The sequence below is a fragment of the Neodiprion virginianus genome, chromosome 2 (assembly GCF_021901495.1).
Source record: "Neodiprion virginianus isolate iyNeoVirg1 chromosome 2, iyNeoVirg1.1, whole genome shotgun sequence".
NCBI classification, from domain to species: domain Eukaryota; kingdom Metazoa; phylum Arthropoda; class Insecta; order Hymenoptera; family Diprionidae; genus Neodiprion; species Neodiprion virginianus.
In genome coordinates this window covers 39,223,868-39,245,873 of record NC_060878.1, presented here as the reverse complement: position 1 = coordinate 39,245,873, position 22,006 = coordinate 39,223,868, and the positions used below count along the sequence as shown (strand labels likewise).

General features: G+C 40.6%; 3 protein-coding genes across 5 annotated transcripts in view; 2 read left to right on the top strand and 1 right to left on the bottom strand.

Moving 5' to 3' along the window:
- The first annotated feature begins 9,069 nt into the window (after positions 1-9,069).
- LOC124298613 (aconitate hydratase, mitochondrial-like) lies at positions 9,070-14,285 on the top strand. Its single transcript, XM_046750820.1, has 9 exons — positions 9,070-9,234; positions 10,207-10,361; positions 10,477-10,643; positions 10,796-11,205; positions 11,265-11,610; positions 11,998-12,200; positions 12,394-12,956; positions 13,049-13,397; positions 13,534-14,285. The coding sequence occupies exons 1-9, from the start codon at positions 9,202-9,204 to the stop codon at positions 13,672-13,674; spliced, it is 2,367 nt and encodes a 788-aa protein (XP_046606776.1). The 5' UTR covers positions 9,070-9,201; the 3' UTR covers positions 13,675-14,285.
- The window catches only part of LOC124298614 (trehalase-like), a 29,948-nt gene continuing 21,975 nt past the window's right edge, over positions 14,034-22,006 (bottom strand). For both annotated transcript variants that reach the window (XM_046750822.1, XM_046750821.1), the window contains exon 10: positions 14,034-18,728. The gene's annotated coding sequence lies outside the window, so the exon portion shown is untranslated. The remainder of the gene's footprint in view (positions 18,729-22,006) is intronic.
- Positions 14,983-18,403, top strand: LOC124298617 (B9 domain-containing protein 1-like). 2 transcript variants are annotated; one of them, XM_046750827.1, is made up of 5 exons: positions 14,983-15,114; positions 16,428-16,539; positions 16,846-16,954; positions 17,447-17,565; positions 17,890-18,403. In XM_046750827.1, the coding sequence occupies exons 1-5, from the start codon at positions 14,989-14,991 to the stop codon at positions 17,991-17,993; spliced, it is 570 nt and encodes a 189-aa protein (XP_046606783.1). In that variant the 5' UTR covers positions 14,983-14,988; the 3' UTR covers positions 17,994-18,403. The 2 variants fall into 2 exon arrangements, with proteins under 2 accessions (XP_046606783.1, XP_046606784.1); XM_046750828.1 differs by having other exon boundaries at positions 17,873-18,403.

Below are 22,006 nucleotides of genomic sequence, written 5' to 3'. Positions count from 1 at the left end.
GGAGTGAAAACTGCGCAACTCTTCGAGAGTAAACTTCAACTCGAAACTCTTAGAATGAAAATAATCGCTCCAAATTTCACTCGTTGGAGTGAAATATTCACTCGATATAGATTTACGCAATTTTCACTCTCGCTTGGTGATTTCTTATTCTATTGAAGTGAATTGTAACTCCAAGACAATAAGAGACCAGTTGACTTATTGTTAGCTGAATCAACTAACAACATATCATTACTGTGCTCAAGTAATTGCGATTCGTTAAACATGCTATTATTCTTTCATTCAAGAAAACATTCGTAGATTCGATTGACTCCATAAACTGAATCGTTTACAAAACTGAACCAGATTGTAAAGTTTACTGAACTATATTAGATTTGTCAACTGTACGTTCATGCATTTGACTCAAGCACCAGCCGGCTTGAGTCAACTGACTCCCTGAACTAAATATTTAACCAAGCTCAACTAAACAGAAATTGTTAGAAATACTTCTTTTTTCATTTAATGTGAATTCACGCTAGTTCATTTCAATAAAATTTTTTCTACCATGTATACACTTAGTTGATTTAACAAACCCTTTTCTCTGTGTGCTTTTTCTTATCGATTATATTTCGAGGACTATTATCAATATTATTCTCAGAAATAAGTTCCACGACATTTGAAAAGCTTCCAACTCGTTTCGCGAAGCCAGTTCGTCAGAGTGAAGTGATTGGGCATTAACTTTTTTCCAACCGTCCTACTTCGATCGATCGATTTTTGGCGCGTTATCGATCGCTGCATAAGTAATAAACCACTGCACTCAATAATTCGATATAATATTAGTACGTGTGATATTACTGTCGTGCAGGTTCTGAATAATAAATGCATTTGGATCAAGTTTGTGTTGTGATATGCTAGCTGGGAGCTAGACGATCGTGATTCCTATCGATGCTACGCGATCCGAGCTGGAAATAATACACCTTGACATTTCGATTCGGGTTGTTATTACTTAATAACACTGTCCACTTTTGATATATCCCTGTACATGTTCGGCTTTTGATCAGCGGACCAGGCTCCTAAAATTCCTCAGGTTTTCTCTCGAATCCATAAATCCTTCCCCCTGACCACAGCTCCGCGGTTATTAACATGGAACATTAAATACCAGAACGAATCGCACGGCTGTTTGGCAGATGATAATGTTCTACCAAAATATATACCTTCAACACACAAGGCATTAACACCACCACGGTGAGACTATTCCGATTGATTTCGTTTAGTCAAACGGCGCTGACTTCGCATCATCGATTCTTTTCTTACATCTCGTTAAAAAAAATCCATATTCTTTCGCAAAAGAATCTCGAATAGGGCATTTATTCCAAGTTTTTAAGATAAACTGATTCCCCAAAAGCAAAAGACATTGAAAGTTAAAAATAGCTGCATAAAAAACATTAATCGATATCGAAAGAGATTTTCTTGAAATAATGCCAAAGGGAGAAGAATCACCTCACATTCGAAAGTAAGAGTTTGGCATATCATGCGGTACTATGCAAGAGTATAAAGCGTGGGTCGAAGAAGACGTTCCTAGTGATCTGGTTCACTTCGGCAATGATTTGCCATTTTGAAATTGAGTTTCGGGAGGATGTCGGAGGTGAAACTACATAGCCAGATATTGCGGACACCGAAACCTCAGACCGAGACATAGACGGATTGATCAGCGTGTTTGCTCTGCAGGTGGGAGTGGCTCGTGGAATTTTTCATTGTACATTTATCCCGATCGGCTGGCTCTTGAGCAATAGCGAATGATCTCGGTTCACGAGGCGATCAGTTTTGCCCGAAAGTTGACTGCAGATCGAAAGGAATGAAAGAGTCGGCATATTATCTCCTCCGTCCTTTCGTGGGAAAGAATATTTATCACACCTCATCAGCAGTGTCAAATGATTGAAGTCGCATTGCATTGGTTTGAACCAGGGATGCGTTGAGCAACGCTGCAATGGCCATAACTCATTTTCACGAGCTCGTTAGAGCGACCGGGGCGATATTTTATCGCGACTTGTTCACCGACTCAGAAACGGTTGTCAGAACGCCGGCGTAAAGTCCTCGTCGTCTTTACACAATGGACCACTGTTTGACGATATTCAGCTGCGATTACTTCGGGCGCAACCTTGTCTGCATCAGGTAACTCGGGTGCCTTAAGTTAAGCTCCCAAGTCTCGTACCCTCGCCGTAGCGCGACGCGGAGACGAATGATCGAGATAGTATCTGATCATGCCGCGCATTGTGCTCGGTCATACCCCGCACACAATCGCGAGCTTGGCAAAATGGCGAACTCGGATTTAGTAATTGGGGCACTTAAGATCCTATCATTGGATCGCCTGGGTGTACCTACACGTTACGCGTTTCGTTTGTTCCACTAATGTAAATAGTCCACGTCCACCCACCGTTAGAAAGTGTTTGATGGACTCTGCCGGTCGCTTCTATTCTTGTCGAAATCCGGCCGATCGCGAGCCTGATCGATCAATCCATCGTCCGTACCGCTACCGTCTGACGTGCTCAAGGTGACGATGTGCTCGTCAAAATGTTGTTCCAAATTCTTGTGGTGCATATCGGGACTGATCAGAGTTCTTGGAACGAATTGCAAACGGTAACATCAACCATCGAAGAAACGAAATTGATGAAGTTATTCAAACCAAGTATACATTACGTCCCTGCATTGTGTTATTTGCCCTGGGTTCATGTCCCGAAGGACGTCTTCTGGACGGGACAGCCTTGAGGGTTGCGGGAGTAGCCTCGATCAGAAATCGTGGTATTCAGTGGTATTCAGGCCACTGGTTTTCAATTGGCATTCGTAATCCAGGCGCCGGTATTGTCGGCATAACTAGATCGATACTCGTCCACTCACCCACCTCGAGAAACTTCCTCCAATTTCGCACCTCCTGCAATCTGTCTTATTTCCTACTATGCTGTCTTTCACCCCGAATACACTACAATTCACCAAATTCCGTTCAATGCCAGTTACGCCCGTGCGGCACCAACTCTGAGCTGGATTTGCCCACTCGATTCGAGATTTATCCACGTCTACAGGTCCCATTAATGACTGTCTGGATTCTAACTGATAGGACCCAAGTGCCAATGATCCACTTATATCGACCAGATAAAATGTTGGGTTTAATTAAGACTTCCATTCGTTTACTGTTTATCATTCCAATGATCAATACCTGCTAGGCACGGGCCCAAATTCTATTCTATTCTTAAGTTCCGAAAGCAAAAAACAAAAATATACGAGTCAAGGATCAATGTACCGTTGTTGCACCGCAACTCGCCCGTTCGATCTCTGGAACAATGAACCGAAGCTGTGTTAGAACTCTGTGTGGGCGTTGGTGTCATGTTAGTGCAGCTACCGCATTTAGGGACCTATTATACTCACAGCATAATTATATTCGTGCAAGTAAGATGTCCTTTCGTTGCCTCCGGGCTAGGGAACTTTTTAGAGAACAATATTACGCCGATGCGTTCATATATCGTTAAGACTATTAAACAAGGTGTGTTATAATGTTGTGGTCGTGATGCGGCTGCTCACCCACCATTGTTCCGGTATTTCATCGTTTTTAGTAACTGCGGTGTATCGATAATTCATTCTCTTATTTTCTAGTTCTCGTTTGCTACATGAGCTATTTTTGTTCTTTCCAAACATAATTAAGTGTCAATTTAATTGTTCCGTTTACCTTTTATCGGCAGTTACATTTTTTACAAAATTATCCTTCTTGTCTTTCGTACCAAGCATTGATGGGTTATTTTACAATTTCTTTACGAAGCAGGAACTCGGTGAATAGTACACATCCTGTGGTATAAAAAAATTCGAAGTTCACGTGAATTTGTTTCAGTTTAAAAAGTGCAGCTGCACCGCCGGACGGAACTTGATGACCTTATAAAATAAAATTAAATTGAAAGAAAAACCAGTGAATACGTAACGGAACAAAATAGAAAAAAAAATTTATACCTACGGCAAGGTGTTCCAGATTTAAAATACCTGAATATTAATCGTTGTATACTTGGTCCGGGCTGTACGGATATATACAGCTGTTACAAAACCGCCTGTGACATTTCGTTATCTATTTTTCTATGTATACGCGCGTTATAGATTTTTTTCTAAAGGTATGCAACGATTGAGAAATTGAAACCAACCGAAGTCATGGTATAAAAAATACCGCATCGATATGACGTACAATAATATTCCTAAGACAGTCCAAATGGTGAATTACACTGCGAAATATACGTTGCGGTCTGATTCGCAGTGCAATTTGTACAAGTGATGTCGACTCGAGTCCAAAGGTCACATTGTATTGTCGAAGATGCAGAACAGCAGGAGCTACAATAATCGTTCGGATACGTCTACACGCTGGTTGGAAAGACAATACCCTCCACCCACACTCCGAACCTACGGCAAGCACCCGAACAGAATATATATACATACATATATATATATATCGCTACCGATCGCCGATAAGACTGACAGGTTCGATCAGCAGTGACGTAAGGTCGGACAGACTCGTGTCCAACATCGTTTCAATGGCGAAAAAAGGAACCGCCCTAAAAATTAAGCCGAATATCCTGACCGGCGTTACAGGCTACCAGGGTACGCAGGTTCGCCAAGAAGCAAGCCTGCGGTGAGTCAGAATCGCGAACCGATCGATCGGACCGAAACCCCCCTTGCAGCTTGTACGTACATGTTATCATACTCCTCGGAGTTCATATCTGGATCTATGGTCACCGGCGATTTTTATTTGTCGGCACGAAGAGTGACTGCGTTCTCTGCAAGGAGTCGCCGACTGCTCGACTCGTATCCGGAGGTAATATGCACGCATTACACCGAGAGGATGTCATGCGGCGGCCGCGGCTAAGGTCCTTGACATAATTGCGGCCGCGTTGGGTGCGCGAACGCGAAACTTTTGACCGTAATTCCATGCCTCGTTCGCCACCCACACCTTGGGATAAACTGCATTATCGGTCGCGTGCAGACGGTGGTCGATGATCGATGATCGATTTTCGACTCGCTTGTCCGAGTCACGGACGGCATCCTGCAATCGGTGCAACGTGTACGCCCAGAAATTCTACACGCCCGTGAACTGGAACCGGTATTGGGTATTTTAAGATTGAGAAAATTATCTTGTTCCCTCACTGGCGACTGCAATTGGGTCAGTGGATCGCGTCCCGCCCGGTTTTCAACAGAACCTTCAATCTTATCGCTGCAGGTCGGGCGATCAGGCCGAAACTTTTGATAAGGCGAGACAAGTTTTACTGCCTGTATAAACGAGGATTTAGCAATTCATAGGTTCACCGTCATTTCAACAGTATTGACAACACTCTGGTTAAACTCTCGATTTCTATGATAATTGCCGAACGAATCGTGTTTCACGATGGCTGCATCGATTCACTTTCGCCAATTGAGATACTCAGTCCGTGTGTAGGTGGATTTAAGGCAGAATCTAACGAAACTTAATCAGCTTATCTTGATGTCTGCTCTGATGAAATATTTTGTAAGTCGCAATTATAAATGAATGCAGTTACAACTTTGAAACATTTGGATAATTGTATTTATGTTAGAACGTTTAATCGATAGCTGCCACTAGATTGTTTATTTAGAAAAATCATTCGGCAAATAGAGATATTAATATCGTTTTGTGCATATTACTCACAACCCGCACATTATAGTTTGTCACTCATCGTACAAAGAAAATTGCTTCAATGATCTGCAGTAATTCCTGCAGCTCCGAAAGTGGTGTAATATCGAACTCTATTAAAAAAGTACAAAGAGGAGATAGCAATGGAATTGAATAAGCCTCGAGGTACATCGTGATTGCACAGTACGTCTAAATTCCATTTATTTGTCCCGCGATAAAGAATTCTCAAATTTCAAATATATCCCATATCACCGCAGACGTGAATTCACGTCAGGTAAGTTTTTTAATAGTCTATATCATATAATATTAGGAGGGTGACGTGACATACACAGTCACAGTGGGTGTGAATGCAGATCGGACAATAATTATACATCGAAATTGCAGAGCGCGTGGGCGTGTCTGACAATGTGTAACACGGGACCGACTTACGCGATTATGACTAAGTGTACCTATAATATCAGTTTGATAGTGATTGGATCAGTTTTGCGCACAGATACGAACCTACACCGGGTGGCCCAGGGAGCACTTTGTTATTATTTTATCTGATTATCTGAAGCCCGCTGTCGTTCCGTTGTCCACCGCGATTCGGCGATCTTGTCTAATACCGATCGATTCCCATTTATTCATTGGTGCTATGGGTACGTCTATGATACATATTGCGAGCGAGTGAAATGTTCGCTTTCGTACGCTCGAAGGACGATCTCGAAATAGTTGTATCAGGCGGCGCGATTTGGACTCAATTTGACATAACAAGTGCGGATACAAGCTTGTGCGAGGGAGCTTTCATCCTGCCTGTAAAGCTTTGCCAAATACTTTTCTTACCGTACCAGCATTTTTTCAAGTCTTCTGTAGTCAGACCCGACAGCGATGGATTCTTTGTCACCGTTCGCTTTGAAGTTGCACCCTTTTTTGTCGCGTCATCTAGGAACAATTTGATGGGAACGGCAGATAATCACCCTCTGAGAATGAAAGCGTGCTATTTAATGATGCAATGTTTTACATACAAGTGGATGACACCTTCCTATTCTAAGATGCAAAAATCACGAATCATATTATCCTCATGAGGTGATAGAAAAAATGAAGGCAATAATATTTCTGCAGATGTCTAGGTACCAATATTTCGTCATTTTCAAGAGTAACGCTCAAAGTAGGAAATTTCTTACTCTCCAATCACGGTTCTTCAATTTCCAATTAATGTGGAAGATTTTAGAAACACGACCGGTGTTTGCGATCTATGATGATTATTTTCTGTAAAATTATTGCTATCTAATAGTTTTCTGTTCATAACATTATTCTTATTTGTAAAAGTCGTTCAAGTCTTTCATAATGTAACCAAGTGTAAAATATCAATTTCCGCAATGGAGCCAGATATTTATAAGTTAAAAAAATTAAAGACCGATGTTACACACTTTCGAAACGAATATTAGGTCAATTGTACACAAATCGGAAGTAATTATCATCATCGAAATTTCAATATCCGCCTCAAAATGGATAATTTAATTTCTCCATCCAAAGGAAAGTGCGACTTACAGTGAACGAAGATTTTAGTACCTCTGAACTTCTGAAGATATCACATTCCGGCATAAATTACGTTATACTTGGGACTACTGCTCCAGATGAGCGATAGAATGCCTACAAATCACCTCTTTGATCCATTTACAGGTGAAATGTTCTCCGCATTCAATGATCCGTTTTAATCTATACGCTGCAGTTTCATCTGAAGCACTTGGCGCTTGCCGTAGGTGTAAATGGTCTGCGCCAACTAACCAGTCAGTTGTAAATACAGATACCTGAATGTATGCCAAAACGAGAAAATATAATAATCGCAAAAGCAAAGTTATAACATGTAACTTCTTGCCTCGGAGGCTGACGCCACTTCCCTGGGGCACATTTGCAAACAAATAACATGCAATTATGTGTGCGAGGTAGTACCTACATAATCATCAGAGAACAATATGAACCAGCAAACGAAAACCATAAATTATACATTAGTGCATGTATATCATACTTATATTCATGTCGCACAACCCACTTCGGATAGACGACATTGTTTTGCGATGATACCGCGCTTATTGAGGTAGGTAACGACTTGTCGCTTTTCCTTCGGGTTATTTCTCACCTCTGCATCGTTGTATGAGTGAAAAGTTGAATGCCGAACTTCGATCTTGTTAATCCGATTTAGAAGTTAGCAATTTTCAATTTATTCAGCGGAATGGAAATTCAAAAATAAGTAAATAAACTTTGCGTAACTCTAGATTACAGATGTAGCGATACAGAGGAGATCAATGATTTGATCTTCGATCGATGTGAATCACATAAGAAGTCATTTTAATTGAATCCAACCTTACCAATCTCATTAACATCATGGTACCCATGTAAATACTGGCTCTTTTTTGGTACTTATTAATCAACTATGAAAAAAATAAACGTTGTTAAATGTTGGCTCTTTCTAAAACCGCCGATAAAGTAGAATGTCAATAGCTCGACGGGTATTTTTTAACGGGTACGTCAAAATGATCGACAGCGGTGTTTTGTACCAACAGCCGATAAGTGGAAGTCGAACATTAGTATCAGTAACAGATCTCTTATCGACCGAATAATCTGCGCACTTGTCAGAATACGTGTCGTGATTGAAAAATCATCCAGAGTACACGGGTTTTAAACGTCATATAATGTCTGAGATACATTTGCGTCAATTTGCGTGTTAAAATCGCTGCACTCAGTTTTCAATTTTATTTTTGAAACGTGTATTTTTAAAGCTATGCGGGACACGCAGGAACGAAAATCACGAGTTTCGTGCCTTTGACATACCGAGACATCATTCATCTCTCTATCACATGATATCACGGTGTTCAATCACGTCTCATTTCGTGATACAATTGACATGTCAAATCAGTTGACGCAATTGATGTTTGAGGTAGATTTGACGTATTATACTCGCTTGCGTAGTACAACTCTAATAGAATATTAAAAACGATTTGAATTATCAACTTCGTCGTAATATTTTCAACGAATCGCAATCGAGGGTTTCCTTCTTTCGATAGAATTCCGTTCTCTGAAAATAGTCATAAAAACCAAATCAAACAGAGAGAAAAAAGCTTGATTGATAATTTTATTGAGTATCTTATCATGCTCTCGTTTTCAATTTATTTCAGACACCTGCGATCTCAATCGTACCGACGCTTCGAAATTTCTCGATTAGTGTACCATCGCCTTAATTCTCATCGAACAGAGAAGGTTCAGCGAAAGGATGAGAATGCGTGCAATTAATCCGCGATTAGCGTTTCTAACGCAAATCTGTTTGGTCGAGTTTAAAAATGCATTTCTATCTAGCGTGTGAATCGACCGTCGGGCATGCGCGTCGAAACGATGTCTCGTAAAGTGAATCGGGGCGCCGTCGAGGCGAAGTGGGTGAAAAGGTTTTCAGTTCTCTGGTGGCCGGTTTGAGAAGAACTGCCACGAGAGTCTACCAAGTCTGCGCGTGCGCGAAGCAGCCGAGTTGTAAGCTAGTGACGAAGACCCTACAAGATTTTTCCTGCGGAAGAGCAGCAATGTCGTATTGCGTTCGCGTTTTTAAGGCCCAGGTATGAGGAAAACAATTCGTACCAAGTACGGATGAATAAAACATAGAATATTAAAAACGCCGGGGTTTCAATTGAAATTCCAACGGCGCACTCGGTTCGCGAGATTCGAAAATCGAATCAAAAAAAACGTTAAAAAACCTCTTGTATAAGCGGCACGCAGATAGATATCCACCTCGACCTCGTCCAGAGGTCATACGAAATCTTACAAATTAAGTAATTAATCGGCAGACGGTGAACTCTGAACTTTGTCTGGACCGGTGGGCCGGTTTTTGTTGTTCATATCGCACTAATTATGCGCATTTGTAATTTTGTGAACAAACATTGAAGAAGCACGTAACTACATCGAGTAGCCGTTACAAATTTTGATCTGCGCCTTTAGTTTGCAGTAGCAATACGCGTCGTCTCGTCGCCGATGATTTATTCGTTTCGTAAACTCTTATCAATGTAAACTTTGATATCTAGACTTGAATTTTTATATCCTGAGGTATACGCAATTTATTGCTTAGCTTTGCTTATCGATATACTTGGTGCAAAATTGCGTTACAGCTGGACTTTTCATCTTACGCCAGAAATAGATCGCAGCGATGTTTTTCATTCAAAGATTAATTGTCAGCTATACGAACCTGCATTGCGGTGAACTCGATCTCGATTGTGAATGATCGGAGCTCCGTTATGCACACTTTTCTTGAACGCTAGAAGTATTATGCAAACAAAAATAACCCGAACAAGCATTCAATAAAAATAGAAAAAAGAAGACCATCCGCTCCTCTCCAGTTACGTAACTGAACGAGGAAAGAATACTATTGATTGTCTACCACGTTTCTAGGTTATGTTGTCTTTGCTCCTGCTAATGCTTTGACTGCCCAGAATCAATTTCCAAAAAGTACAAACGTATTGCTACATCACACTAAATGCTTTTTAGCTACTTTATATACCTTGGTGTTTATGAATTTGATTTTTTGTACGAAACAGAGGCTAGCTGGGTTTGCTACCGACATCCAACAAAGATGTTTCAGCGTGAGTCCGTTGAGCTTCGCCGCCGCAAAGGTGGCGATGTCCAAATTCGACCAAACTACCTACCTTCCCTACGACAAACTCGAAGAGAACATCAAAATCGTGAAGAAACGGTGAGAGCTACTTCATTTGATTCCAGACTAGTTTTTCACTTCATGCCAACGTTTGCAAAGTTAGTTTTAAAAATGAAGCAATTGATCGAAATCATAATCGAAATTCTACTTTCAGACTCAACCGACCACTGACATTATCTGAAAAGGTTTTGTACTCTCACCTGGATGAACCGCAGACGCAAGATGTTGTCCGTGGAACGAGTTACCTCAGATTACGACCAGACCGTGTTGCTATGCAGGATGCTACAGCACAGATGGCAATGCTGCAGTTCATTAGCTCCGGTTAGTAATTTTGTTTTTTCTTCAGACAAAAGTGATCTATAAAAGAGTCTTCTCACTAAAGATTCTCACTAAAGATTCTAAACACTAAGAATAGTTTCGTATCTGAATAGATTCAATTTCTATTAGCTTACCTGTTTTTGTCTCTCCTTTAGGTCTCCCCAAAGTCGCTGTGCCCTCGACCATCCACTGCGATCACTTGATCGAAGCTCAAATTGGTGGAACTGAAGATTTGGCCCGAGCCAAGGACGTAAATAAGGAAGTATACAATTTCCTGAAGACAGCTGGTGCCAAGTACGGCGTTGGATTCTGGAACCCTGGATCCGGTATCATCCACCAAATTATTCTGGAAAACTACGCGTTTCCTGGGCTGCTGATGATTGGTACAGACTCTCACACACCGAACGGAGGAGGCTTGGGCGGCTTGTGTATTGGTGTTGGTGGAGCTGACGCTGTTGACGTGATGGCCAATATTCCGTGGGAATTGAAGTGCCCCAAAGTTATTGGTGTCAAGTTGACTGGCCAGCTCAAAGGTTGGACGAGTCCGAAGGACATCATTCTGAAGGTGAGATATGCTGTGCATGAAATGCGGTGCAAAAATAATAAGACGACAATTTTCTACAGGTTGCAGGTATCCTGACGGTGAAAGGAGGCACTGGAGCGATTGTAGAATACTTTGGCCCTGGTGTGGACAGCATTAGCTGTACTGGTATGGCCACGATTTGTAACATGGGTGCGGAAATTGGTGCTACGACTTCAGTTTTTCCGTACAATGGACGCATGCAGGATTATCTGAAGGCGACTGGACGTGGGGAAATTTCCGTTGCGGCTGATCAGTACAAGGAGAGTCTCCTCACTGCTGATTCCAACGCTAAATACGATCAGGTCATCGAATTGGATCTTTCAACGCTGGAGCCACATGTCAACGGACCGTTTACACCCGACCTCGCTCACCCTATTTCCAAATTGGGTGAGTTCAATTATTTAAGTAAAGATTGACACGGGAGCCTCATGATTTTATCGTTCTTCCCTTATTTCACGACTATATACTTTTGATGGCATCATGAAAAAGAAACCTTGTATTCAAACGATAAGATTAACCTGATTGCTTTAATTTGTGTCCTGTTCAACAGAGCTTACTGTTCATTGTAGTATTATATAATCTCCCTTTCCCCCAATATCTTAATGATCATGCAGTTATTCGAATCTACATAGTTTGATTACGTTGTTACAAAGCGATATTCAATCAATCTCAAACATTTTGTGCTGTGATTGGTATAGATTGGGTTACTCCAGATGCCCGTATGTGTTCGTTACTTAGGCGCTTTCGCATGCTTATGTAGTTTTTAAATTTCAGGTGAAACTGCAAAGAAAAATGGATGGCCAAATGAGATAAAAGTCGGTCTCATTGGATCGTGCACAAACAGTTCTTACGAAGACATGGGCCGATGTGCAAGCATTGCCAAGCAGGCCATGAAGCACGGAATTAAGTCCAAATCCACCTTCAACGTAACTCCTGGCTCTGAGCAAATTCGTGCCACCATCGAGCGCGACGGAATTGTAATATCATATTCCTAATACATATGTTTCGTCGTTAATAATAATAACAGAGAGTAACTGACTTTCTTTGGGAAAGCCATTTTGGTTGGAAATTGTCACACTAACAACCAATTCTCGTTGCACTTGCAATGAAAACAAAATGCTACTTCACATTTATTTAATCTCGAACTAACTCTGTAACCCTATTAAACAGGCCGAAACGCTTCGTCAATTCGGAGGCGTCGTTCTCGCTAACGCGTGTGGTCCTTGCATTGGGCAATGGGATCGTCAAGACATCAAAAAGGGCGACAAAAACACTATCGTAACATCGTACAACCGCAACTTCACTGGTCGTAACGACGCAAACCCGGCAACTCACGCTTTCGTAACAAGTCCAGAGCTGGTAACAGCGTTGTCAATCGCTGGACGATTAGATTTCAACCCGGTTATGGACAAACTGAAGGGCGCTGACGGCAAAGAGTTCTTGCTGGACGATCCATTCGCTGACGAACTGCCCAGCCGTGGCTTCGACCCTGGCCAAGAAACGTACGACCATCCTCCGGCTGACGGTAGCTCAGTCAAAGTTGACGTCGATCCCAAATCTCAAAGGCTTCAGCTTCTGGACCCGTTCGACAAATGGGACGGCAAAGATCTTACCGATCTAGTCGTCCTTATCAAAGCGAAGGGAAAATGTACGACCGATCACATATCCGCCGCTGGACCGTGGCTAAAGTACCGTGGTCACTTGGACAACATTTCTAACAACATGTTCATCGGGTATGTGGCTGCTATTACGTATTCTTCTTATCAACTTTTAGAAACACTTCTATCTACTTGTTTGGAGGTTTCCAATTTTCCTTGTTTTTCAGTGCCGTCAATGCGGAAAACGGCGAAGTCAACAAAATCAAGAACCAGCTTACGGGAGAGTGGGGAGCTGTTCCCGATGTTGCTCGACATTACAAAAAGAATGGCGTCAGATGGGTAACTATCGGCGATGAAAACTACGGTGAAGGTTCGTCTCGGGAACACGCTGCTCTCGAGCCCAGACATCTTGGAGGACGTGCCATAATTGTGAAGAGTTTTGCTAGGATCCACGAAACCAATTTGAAAAAACAGGGTATGCTTCCATTGACTTTCGCTGACCCAAGTGATTACGACAAAATCCAACCAACTGACAAGATCAACCTCCTTGGTCTCAAGGATTTAGCTCCTGGAAAGGTTCGTTGATAAAGTTGTTTGACCTAAACGCCAAAATTATATTTCAGATTTCATTCTATTTCCCAGATGAGATTAGTAATTAACACATCTGATTCAGTGCTTGTGATTATTTGTCTTGTTTTTTCATTTGTTTTAGCCTATCAAGGCAGAAATCAAACACAAAGACGGAAAGGTTGACACCATCACTTTGAATCACACGTTCAATGAGCAGCAGATTGGTTGGTTCAAAGCAGGCTCAGCGTTGAACCGTATGAAGGAAGTAGCCCTAGGAAAGTAGAGGGGTAAACGAAACTAAATAAACGAAGGATGAAGATGTCGAATTGAGAAGTCGAACAATGCCAAAAATGTCAACTAGCAGTAAGCTAGTATGTCACATGTATCGAATTTTCGAAAGCAAATAGGGAAAATTTACGAAATCGTTCGTAGACAGGGAATTTTAGTTCCGATAGAAATTTGATTTTTGAAGCGGCAGTTACGCGTACAGACGGTAGATATTTAGGAAATAGAACAATGCAAATATAAGGTAGTATTCATCACGAGAACTGAAATTTAAGGGAGCTAATTATCACTAAGAATCATGCGATATTAGAGAAATTTTATAATCGGGCTAAAGTTGCATACTTTTTTTTATGCATGTACGATGTACAATAAGTAATGAAACTTCCCTTCAATTGACAAAATTATTGTACGTATTATTGATTATGGATGTGTATATTCAAACTCGAATCAAGACTAGACTCAAATCTAAAATCGGTAGCTACTTTTTAGTCTCAATTCAACGATGCTATTCTGCGTCTTTATAATCCATTGCCAATCATTCAAGTCTGATTTTGCCAACTGAATAAAAGATGAATCGTAAAGACCAGTGCTCCTTGAGTCAGTTCTGTATAAAAAAAAAAAAAATTGTATATTAAGCAAGTCGGTGATTTAATCTGAATAATAATGCCCATTAGTACATTAATAACTGTTACTTAGGATATCATTTACACAGTAATACTTATTGTATATATTATTCTCTGTATCGATCGATTAAAAAGCAAAAGCTGTCATTTTTAACAGTTTTTGCCGTGTTAATAAAGTTTTACCTAGTATGCGTTAGTAGTTTGAAGTCGAAATTTTTCATTGAACAATTTTGTGGCTACTTCAATACCGATCGTATATTTTAGTAGAGTACTGCAAGTTTATTTCCAAAAATAATCATTTTAATAAAAGTTTCACTGGGTTCTTACATTACTTTTAATTCGTTCGTTAAATTTATGAAATAAATCAGTTCACCGGGAAAAGTGAAGAGCTGTTATCACCGAGTACCTAACAAAATTTTGATAATTCGTAATGAAAAGCTTGAATTGTCATTTGGTGTAGAATATAAGCGCCTAGCACAATTATCTTTGGAACCACAAATGTATCGCAAGTTGCTTGTCCAAACTTCATCAGGCGTTTTATCCGTTAATCGTCGAAACGCGCGGATATCGTCATGACAACGAAGAATGACGAAATTCACAACAAATAGTAACGCGAACGCGTAAAAGCAAACCTTTGGTAGTCGATAGAAAAAATATCATCTGATCTGACGGAGAAGTAATTTATATCCATGTCAGTCGAGGGTGAATTTTTCTTATCAGTGACAGGATCGATCGAGTACGCAAACTTCTATGACATTGATAACGTGTATTGCAAATATGGATACCACTTTGGACCGGACTGGAGCATCGTCAGGGTATACATATCACACATTATTGGTTTACTTTCTTATCTGTGTTTTTTTTTTTATTTCAATATTCCGACCGCTTGGTTAATTTTCTCAGTACTAACAATTCCGTTTCTCACGGAAAAATTGTAAAAATGGTTTTTGTTTTATCCACTATCGTAATTGTACCAATACTGGGCAAAAGTTTCAATTATTATCTACCGTTGCTCGGTTATTAATTTGAAAATTTCTACGCGCTCAATCCAGTGACGACAAAAAAATCATTTATTTATTATCACGCGAGTTATTCAACGATGGAGATAATTTATACATTCCTCAAATACTTGATTTGCATTTTACCTGCAGCTGCCGTGTAACAAGAAGTGATTCGTGTGTTCACATCAGTCGGTAACATTCTGTTAGATATTTTAAGAGAATAAAGTAAGTTGATAAAAACTGATAACGTAAAAGTTACTGATCTGATTTCCGATTTGCGCTAATCATAAACTTCTGTTGGGAGAATTTTTTTTCCATCAATAATCGATGTACATGTCGATGAACGTACCGCGGAATGAATCTTGATTATTCCTGGGTGTTATAGCCATAAAATTTAAGTGCCCAATTAATTACGGGCTAGATGATAAATTTATTTTATATTCAAATGTTAGGCTTCGCGTACAGCACAAGATCCTGCTTGCCTTCAGTCATGTCATTCAAATAATCGCTTTCCAAGCTTTTAATAACGCTACATGTTATAACATACATAATACGGACGGCTTGGTCGATTTTTGCAGAAATTTATTCACCCACTTAATCTTGATAGTTTCAAATAATCTTGATGAAAGGAAAGGAGTTTGGTATACTGTTCTTTTATTGTTATATTCCTCTTGTTTTCTTCCGCTCTCGAAAGAATTACCCATACAGCTCATAACCACATCGAAGTATAGATATCACTTAAGGTTATTAAATTTCGTTGAAAGAATTTCGTCTCTATGAGTAACCCAAGTATTCACCCGCGGTTATACCGCGGCATAAATTGAATGGGAAAATATTCACAACCGGGGATTGAGCGCACGTGCTCTTATCGCTCTCGAGATTGGATCATGAGGTAGCTGGTTGTGAGAATTCGTGACTACAATTGAAACGCTGGGAAGAAAAACGTGACAAAAGGCTTTCGTAGGGTATCATCCTCAAAGATTCCTCTACAGTACATGTAAAACAGGGGTGTATCGCACCGATAATTTTCATTTCTACGATCTCCTCTCAATAACAATTCCGCCGATTTGAATAATATACAGTATGTCGCATGTAGAATTGTAAACCAAAATTTTTCAACTCCACAGGGAATCGAGGAGGGGCTTACGCAAATGAGTAAAAAAAGCACCGACGCTCGCCAGGTTGCTGTTTGGAACTTCCCTCTCGATATTGCGTTCAAGAGTATCAATCCCCAGGGATGTAGGTATAGCTGTAAACCCCATATAAAATTACAAAATAGAAATAAAAAAAAAAAATACAACCGAACAACCACCCTTTACAATGTTTGCCAAGTTTCAAAATGTTTTGACTACAATTAGTATACGTAGAATTTAAAAGATTAAATACTAGACGTAACAATATTCTTATCGCAGCAATTAGCATAATCACCCGTGGCACGATAAGATATCAGACGTTCTCGACATTGAATTTTTTTTTTTTTTTACGTTTTCAAATAGCAAAATACATCGATTGCACTTACTAAATACCATTTTCCATCTGTTTTAGGGCCTCAGTTGATTCTGTCAGTTTACGGTTTGGACTGTTTTGGCCATGATGTGGTTAGAGGCTACGGAGTTTGTCACTTGCCACTCGCGACTGGCACGCACACAAAAAAGTACTTCAATTTTATCCACATTTTTCAGACGCCCGCTTATATTTGAGTGGAATTGCATCATAGTCGTTCAACTGTCTCGATCGAACCGTGGAATAAAAATTTACACAGCAATTGATTCGGACGTTTACTTTTCAATTTCTGCTAAGCGAGAAATGTCCTTTTGATAAGGCACGTCAGCCGTACGACCTGCAGCGGCAGTTCAAGAATGACGTGACCCCATTTTTTTCCACTTACCCACTTTGCCCTCGAATATCAGATCTCTTCTCGTTTCCCTTAAGCTTCAATTTTTTTTTTAACGTGCATAAATAAACGATACGCTTCATTTTGGTGGAAAAAATTGTAGATAATATTTAAAAGTGACCGCTTAATTTTCTGCGCAATCGATACAAAAAAATAAATAAACAAACAAATAAATAAGTGAACATTAGAATTTACAGCCACTTTTGGCAAGGTATGTAATCAGTTTCATTAGCGCAAACGTTTCGTTTTCAGGGTGGCTGTGTATGTTCCGCAATCTTCTTCGATATTGCAACAATTTATTGCCTGGTTCTCCGGAAGGAGACCGGAACTAATAGATCCAACGATACTCGCAACTGGCGGAGGGCGAGAGCGTAAGAACCATTCGAATACCCAAACATCCACAGCTTACACGACACACGACACATTTATTTTCGCACGTCGCTTGCCTCGGTTTCTTACCGCATTATAACGCATAAAGCTGAGCGATACTTTTATTTCGCGAGGAAACTCGCGATCGTCAATGTACATTTTATTCTTCACCAGACTTCACGAACAATATTCGACGTGAACAGAGCTTGGTACAATAACGCTAGAGCTCGTCTTTGGCAAATTTCAAATTGCACCTACTGCAATATTAATAATTCCAATTCAGCGCAGTTTTAAATTTGAAAAATTTAGGGATATTATTTTTTCAGTGACGAGGATGATTTCCCAGGGAACTATTACAGTGCGTTTTAACGTATCGATGAAGGATTTTTTTAAACTGGGTTACAGCAACGGCCAGCAGGCGGATAGGTAACACTATACGTTATCGAAACCCTTGAATAAATATTATGCTTTGTATGTTTATTGCCAAAACCCTGTATGTACACGTATGCACATGCGCATGTATTGTATGTTTATATTACAAATAAATAACCTGTAATTAGATGAACCGTATTTATGATATCTCCACCACATCTGTATACGTCGAGGTATACGTACATCATACGCGGCCTACTCGCAGGTAAATTAGGCATTATATTATGGAATTTATACTAATGGAATCTGCCGGTATTCAAACGTAACGTATTGTCAATTAATATATCCACTTAAGCGTATTTCTCTGTACCGTGCTTTGTTATCATAAAAATACTGTTACGGCGTTCATTCAGCGAGTTCCTGATGGCGAACGCATTTGACACTCCTCGCATTACAATATTTATTAAACACATGTTTCAAAAATTTTTTTTTAAACAGTTACACCTCGTCCGTAAGCATCACTATGCTTTTCTATTTTTGCAACACGGTATTTTTTTTTTCTCTTTCTCCACAGTTTTATCGCACTTTTCGTAGATATTAATATTGTCGGTTATATTATTGGAAAACAATTAGGACCGGATTATATTACCACCCTTATCGTATACGGTATAACGACTAATATTTGCCGAGCGTCTTTCTTAAGTAAATCATTGTAGACTAATTCTCAACGAAAGCGCTCTCGGTGAACTTTTCTTCTGAGGTATTTACGTATAATGCCTGAATTCTGAGGGACCTGGAACAGAGAAATGAGAGAAATTTATTCAGATGTTAGTCCATTGATTGAAATATTATCAGAACCTTATTCGTCCAACTGTGCAACCCAATTCGTTTTCAATTGGTAATTTTGGCGCGTGTTCAATTCTCGGGGACGTTATAACGAGAAAAAGGTCGAGAACGAAAGTTTCGAATTCAATCTTTAATCATTCCCTCGTCGCCGTGCTGGTGGTTCGCATACGTTCGAGAGCATAAAGCGGGGGCGGCTAATTGAGGCTGAATTAATCGAGCGATCCTGTTCGATCACGGTTTTCGTGGTTTGAGGGTAAAATGAGGTATCGGAGTCCAGCTGGACGCGGCAAGTCGCATCGAGTACGCTTTCATTGATCGGCGTCGTTTCGCGTGTAGTGGAGGATCGTTTAAGCGATGAAAATACCGGGGCTTCAGGGGCTTGATCACGATCATCCTCTTTCAAGCACATAGATTAAAGCGTCCGTCGTTTGTCCCACCGATACGCGGTGCTTTCCTAGGAGAGAAAGTACGTCGTTTCACTCGTCGACCAAATTCCCAGCCGTTATACCTATATTACACTGGCTTTGCACAAGTATTTGCCGTCGCGAATCGATCTACGCAGAGTAAAACTGAACGAGCAAAAGGCTAATTGTAAAATAAACACGAAAGGAAAAGCTCAGAGTATCGGTCTCTGGGAAAAAGAAAAGGGTGGATACCTGAATGGCAAATTCTAGGTCGGGAATTATCGCTTTTATCGATTTCTTTCCAAATGACGCACGTTGAAAATACGAGTTCCCCCCCTTACCGCAAAACACATAACTTCGAAAACCGCGATCAGTTGTGATTTAAATTTAGACCATTTCTCCAATATGATTCAATAAAATAAAGTACATCACCGGTTGTTCATGAGGCTGAAATCGGGCAAGTTACGTCGCTTTCAGTCGTCGCCTTGTCCGCAGAATATTCGGCAGTAAACGTTGTCGAAACGAAGTATTATAGAAGCTGTGCAACCTTTCCGAAGAGGGCGGTAAAACTCTGCTTATCACCGGCTTGTGCATATAAAGAAGACGAGCGTAATAAGTTGCAATAAAGGCTGCGTAATAAATGCCGAGGACAATAAAGAACACCGCATAATGCAGCGTCGATGCAAGCACCGCCTTGCAGAAGCCGTGAATAAACGTAGGCGTGATGATCTTGTCGGACCGCCGCAGGATCTGCAAGGATCAGACGATCGAGTAAAACGCGCACGTTCATACGATTTAAATCCGCGTTCGCGTGTCGGGGATTCTTTGGGATATTTTAGCCGTTGTTTCATCAGCGAAAGGTCCTTAGAAAAAACGGCGAACAACTACGGGATTCTCATAACGAGAAGTACACAAGAATTTTGCCGAAGGCAACGCGAAACGAACATCGTCCTGACTTGGGATTTTTTTACTCGCGATGCTGCCTTTCAACTCTGACATCCCTGAAACACCGCTGCACTGCTTCCCACGTTCGAAATCCAGACCCTTGGAACTGATTTTTACTGCATTATTTTCGTCGCGTATAATTTGTTTCTCTCGTGATACAATGCGTCGTATAATCACGCGCGAAAAGACCGACGACTTTTCTCGGCCAATTTACGCGAAGCTGATATTGCACGATAAAAATTCACGCAGTAGTGTGAAAATACCGGATTTTCAAATTGCCTCTGCATTGAACAGATAAATAATCGCAGGATATTTGTTGTGCGACCGTCGCGTCGATTGATCGGAAATGCAGTGAAAATCAGTCGAGCGGAAAAGTATATAACTGCCGAATGAAGTACATCCTCAGATATCCACGCTCAATTAATTCCGAATACCTGTACCTCCATATCGAATTCCACGATACTCGTTACGCTCTGTTCGCTGTAATCGAATAGAAATTAGCAATTTTTCCACTCACTGCATCGTTGTTGCGCGTATGTTCGAATTCAATGAGGAATCGAAGGTTGATCGAATAGATGAGATAATCATTGCTCGTGGTTTTGAGCAATTATTTCCAGGCATAAGTTAACCATGCCTGCGATTGCAAACTCATTCGAGTGACGATGAATATGACGATTAAAATAGAATTAAGTTTATTTTCCTAACGCGTCATTAGCATAAAGATTACTTGGTTACAATAAAAATCGCATGGTAAAACTGCATCGGTAAGAAACAAGAATTAGCAAGTTTCACCGCGTTTCTTCTTCTTCTTTTTTTTTTTTTGGTTCATGAGAATAATAGCCATATCTCTCGTCTTATCTGCAGTCTTCGACGCGAATTTTCAAGTATATCAGATGTATACGTACGTGTGAATAAATTTAATTTTTTTCCACCACTTCACCGGGGAGTTTAGTCGGAGGTGTTGCGGTTCAGAGCTCATTTCGTCTCTCGCGAGATATTCGTATGTGAAATGGCGTTTTTTTCTTTTTTTTTTTTCACACCTAGCTCGTTCCCTCGTCTTTCCGACTTCCTCACGCTTCTTTCTCCTCCTCCTCCGTCTTTCTCCCATCTATTCTCCTGAGAGCCGAATCAAATATTTACGTCGGAAATTCATCCGGTTCAACACGGCCGCGCCTCCAGCTTCACTGCGTCACGTACTGGCGCGGAAAATTGCTCGTCAAATTAAATTCAGATGCCGAAATTCGTTTGGGCATAATATACGATACTTTTAGTCTAATTATTTTTGATTTTACCAATGTGCACGTAATAACACCGCTATTGAAAGTTTTTCTCGTGCAATATCGATCTTCTTCGCAGAATAATTTCTCGTTTTTTTTCGCTTCGATTTGTATTATTTTGCTTTGTTTTTAGCGTCGCACGTGATCACGATCAGCTGCGGGACTTTTGGATCTTTCGATCTTCATCCTCTCTCAGTTTCTTAACATTCTTTCGCACGTGATACGTCATACGGTATAATACACTGTATGTGAAGATTCCTTGGATCTGGTCACGTTCGTTTCACAGATCCCTTGAGGCTCCGTCACCCTGAATATACGTCTTGTAGGTTCTTTGCATGATGTTAGTAACACTTGACGTATAATGATAATGATAATAACGATAAGTGCAGGAGTGACGGGAAGAAAGAAGGAAAGAGAGGAGTTACAGGGCAATAAGACATTTCCTGTACGTATTAAATGGAAATAATACATAATACAAGTAAAAGAGCGCTTTTCACAGCCGAACGGCTGCAAACTTTCCCAGTGGAAGTTGTCCGCTTTAACAAATGCAAATGATCGTCGATGGTCCTGCCGGGGGAAACGACAGGGTTCCACCAGCG

Coding starts and splice junctions, on each gene's coding strand:
- LOC124298613 (XM_046750820.1), top strand. CDS start 9,202: ATGTCGTATTGCGTTCGCGTTTTTAAGGCCCAG. Junction 11,206..11,264: donor CGAAGGACATCATTCTGAAG/GTGAGATATGCT, acceptor AATTTTCTACAG/GTTGCAGGTATCCTGACGGT. Junction 13,398..13,533: donor AGGATTTAGCTCCTGGAAAG/GTTCGTTGATAA, acceptor CATTTGTTTTAG/CCTATCAAGGCAGAAATCAA.
- LOC124298617 (XM_046750827.1), top strand. CDS start 14,989: ATGTCAGTCGAGGGTGAATTTTTCTTATCAGTGACAGGATCGATCGAG. Junction 15,115..16,427: donor CGGACTGGAGCATCGTCAGG/GTATACATATCA, acceptor TCAACTCCACAG/GGAATCGAGGAGGGGCTTAC. Junction 16,540..16,845: donor GAGTATCAATCCCCAGGGAT/GTAGGTATAGCT, acceptor CATCTGTTTTAG/GGCCTCAGTTGATTCTGTCA.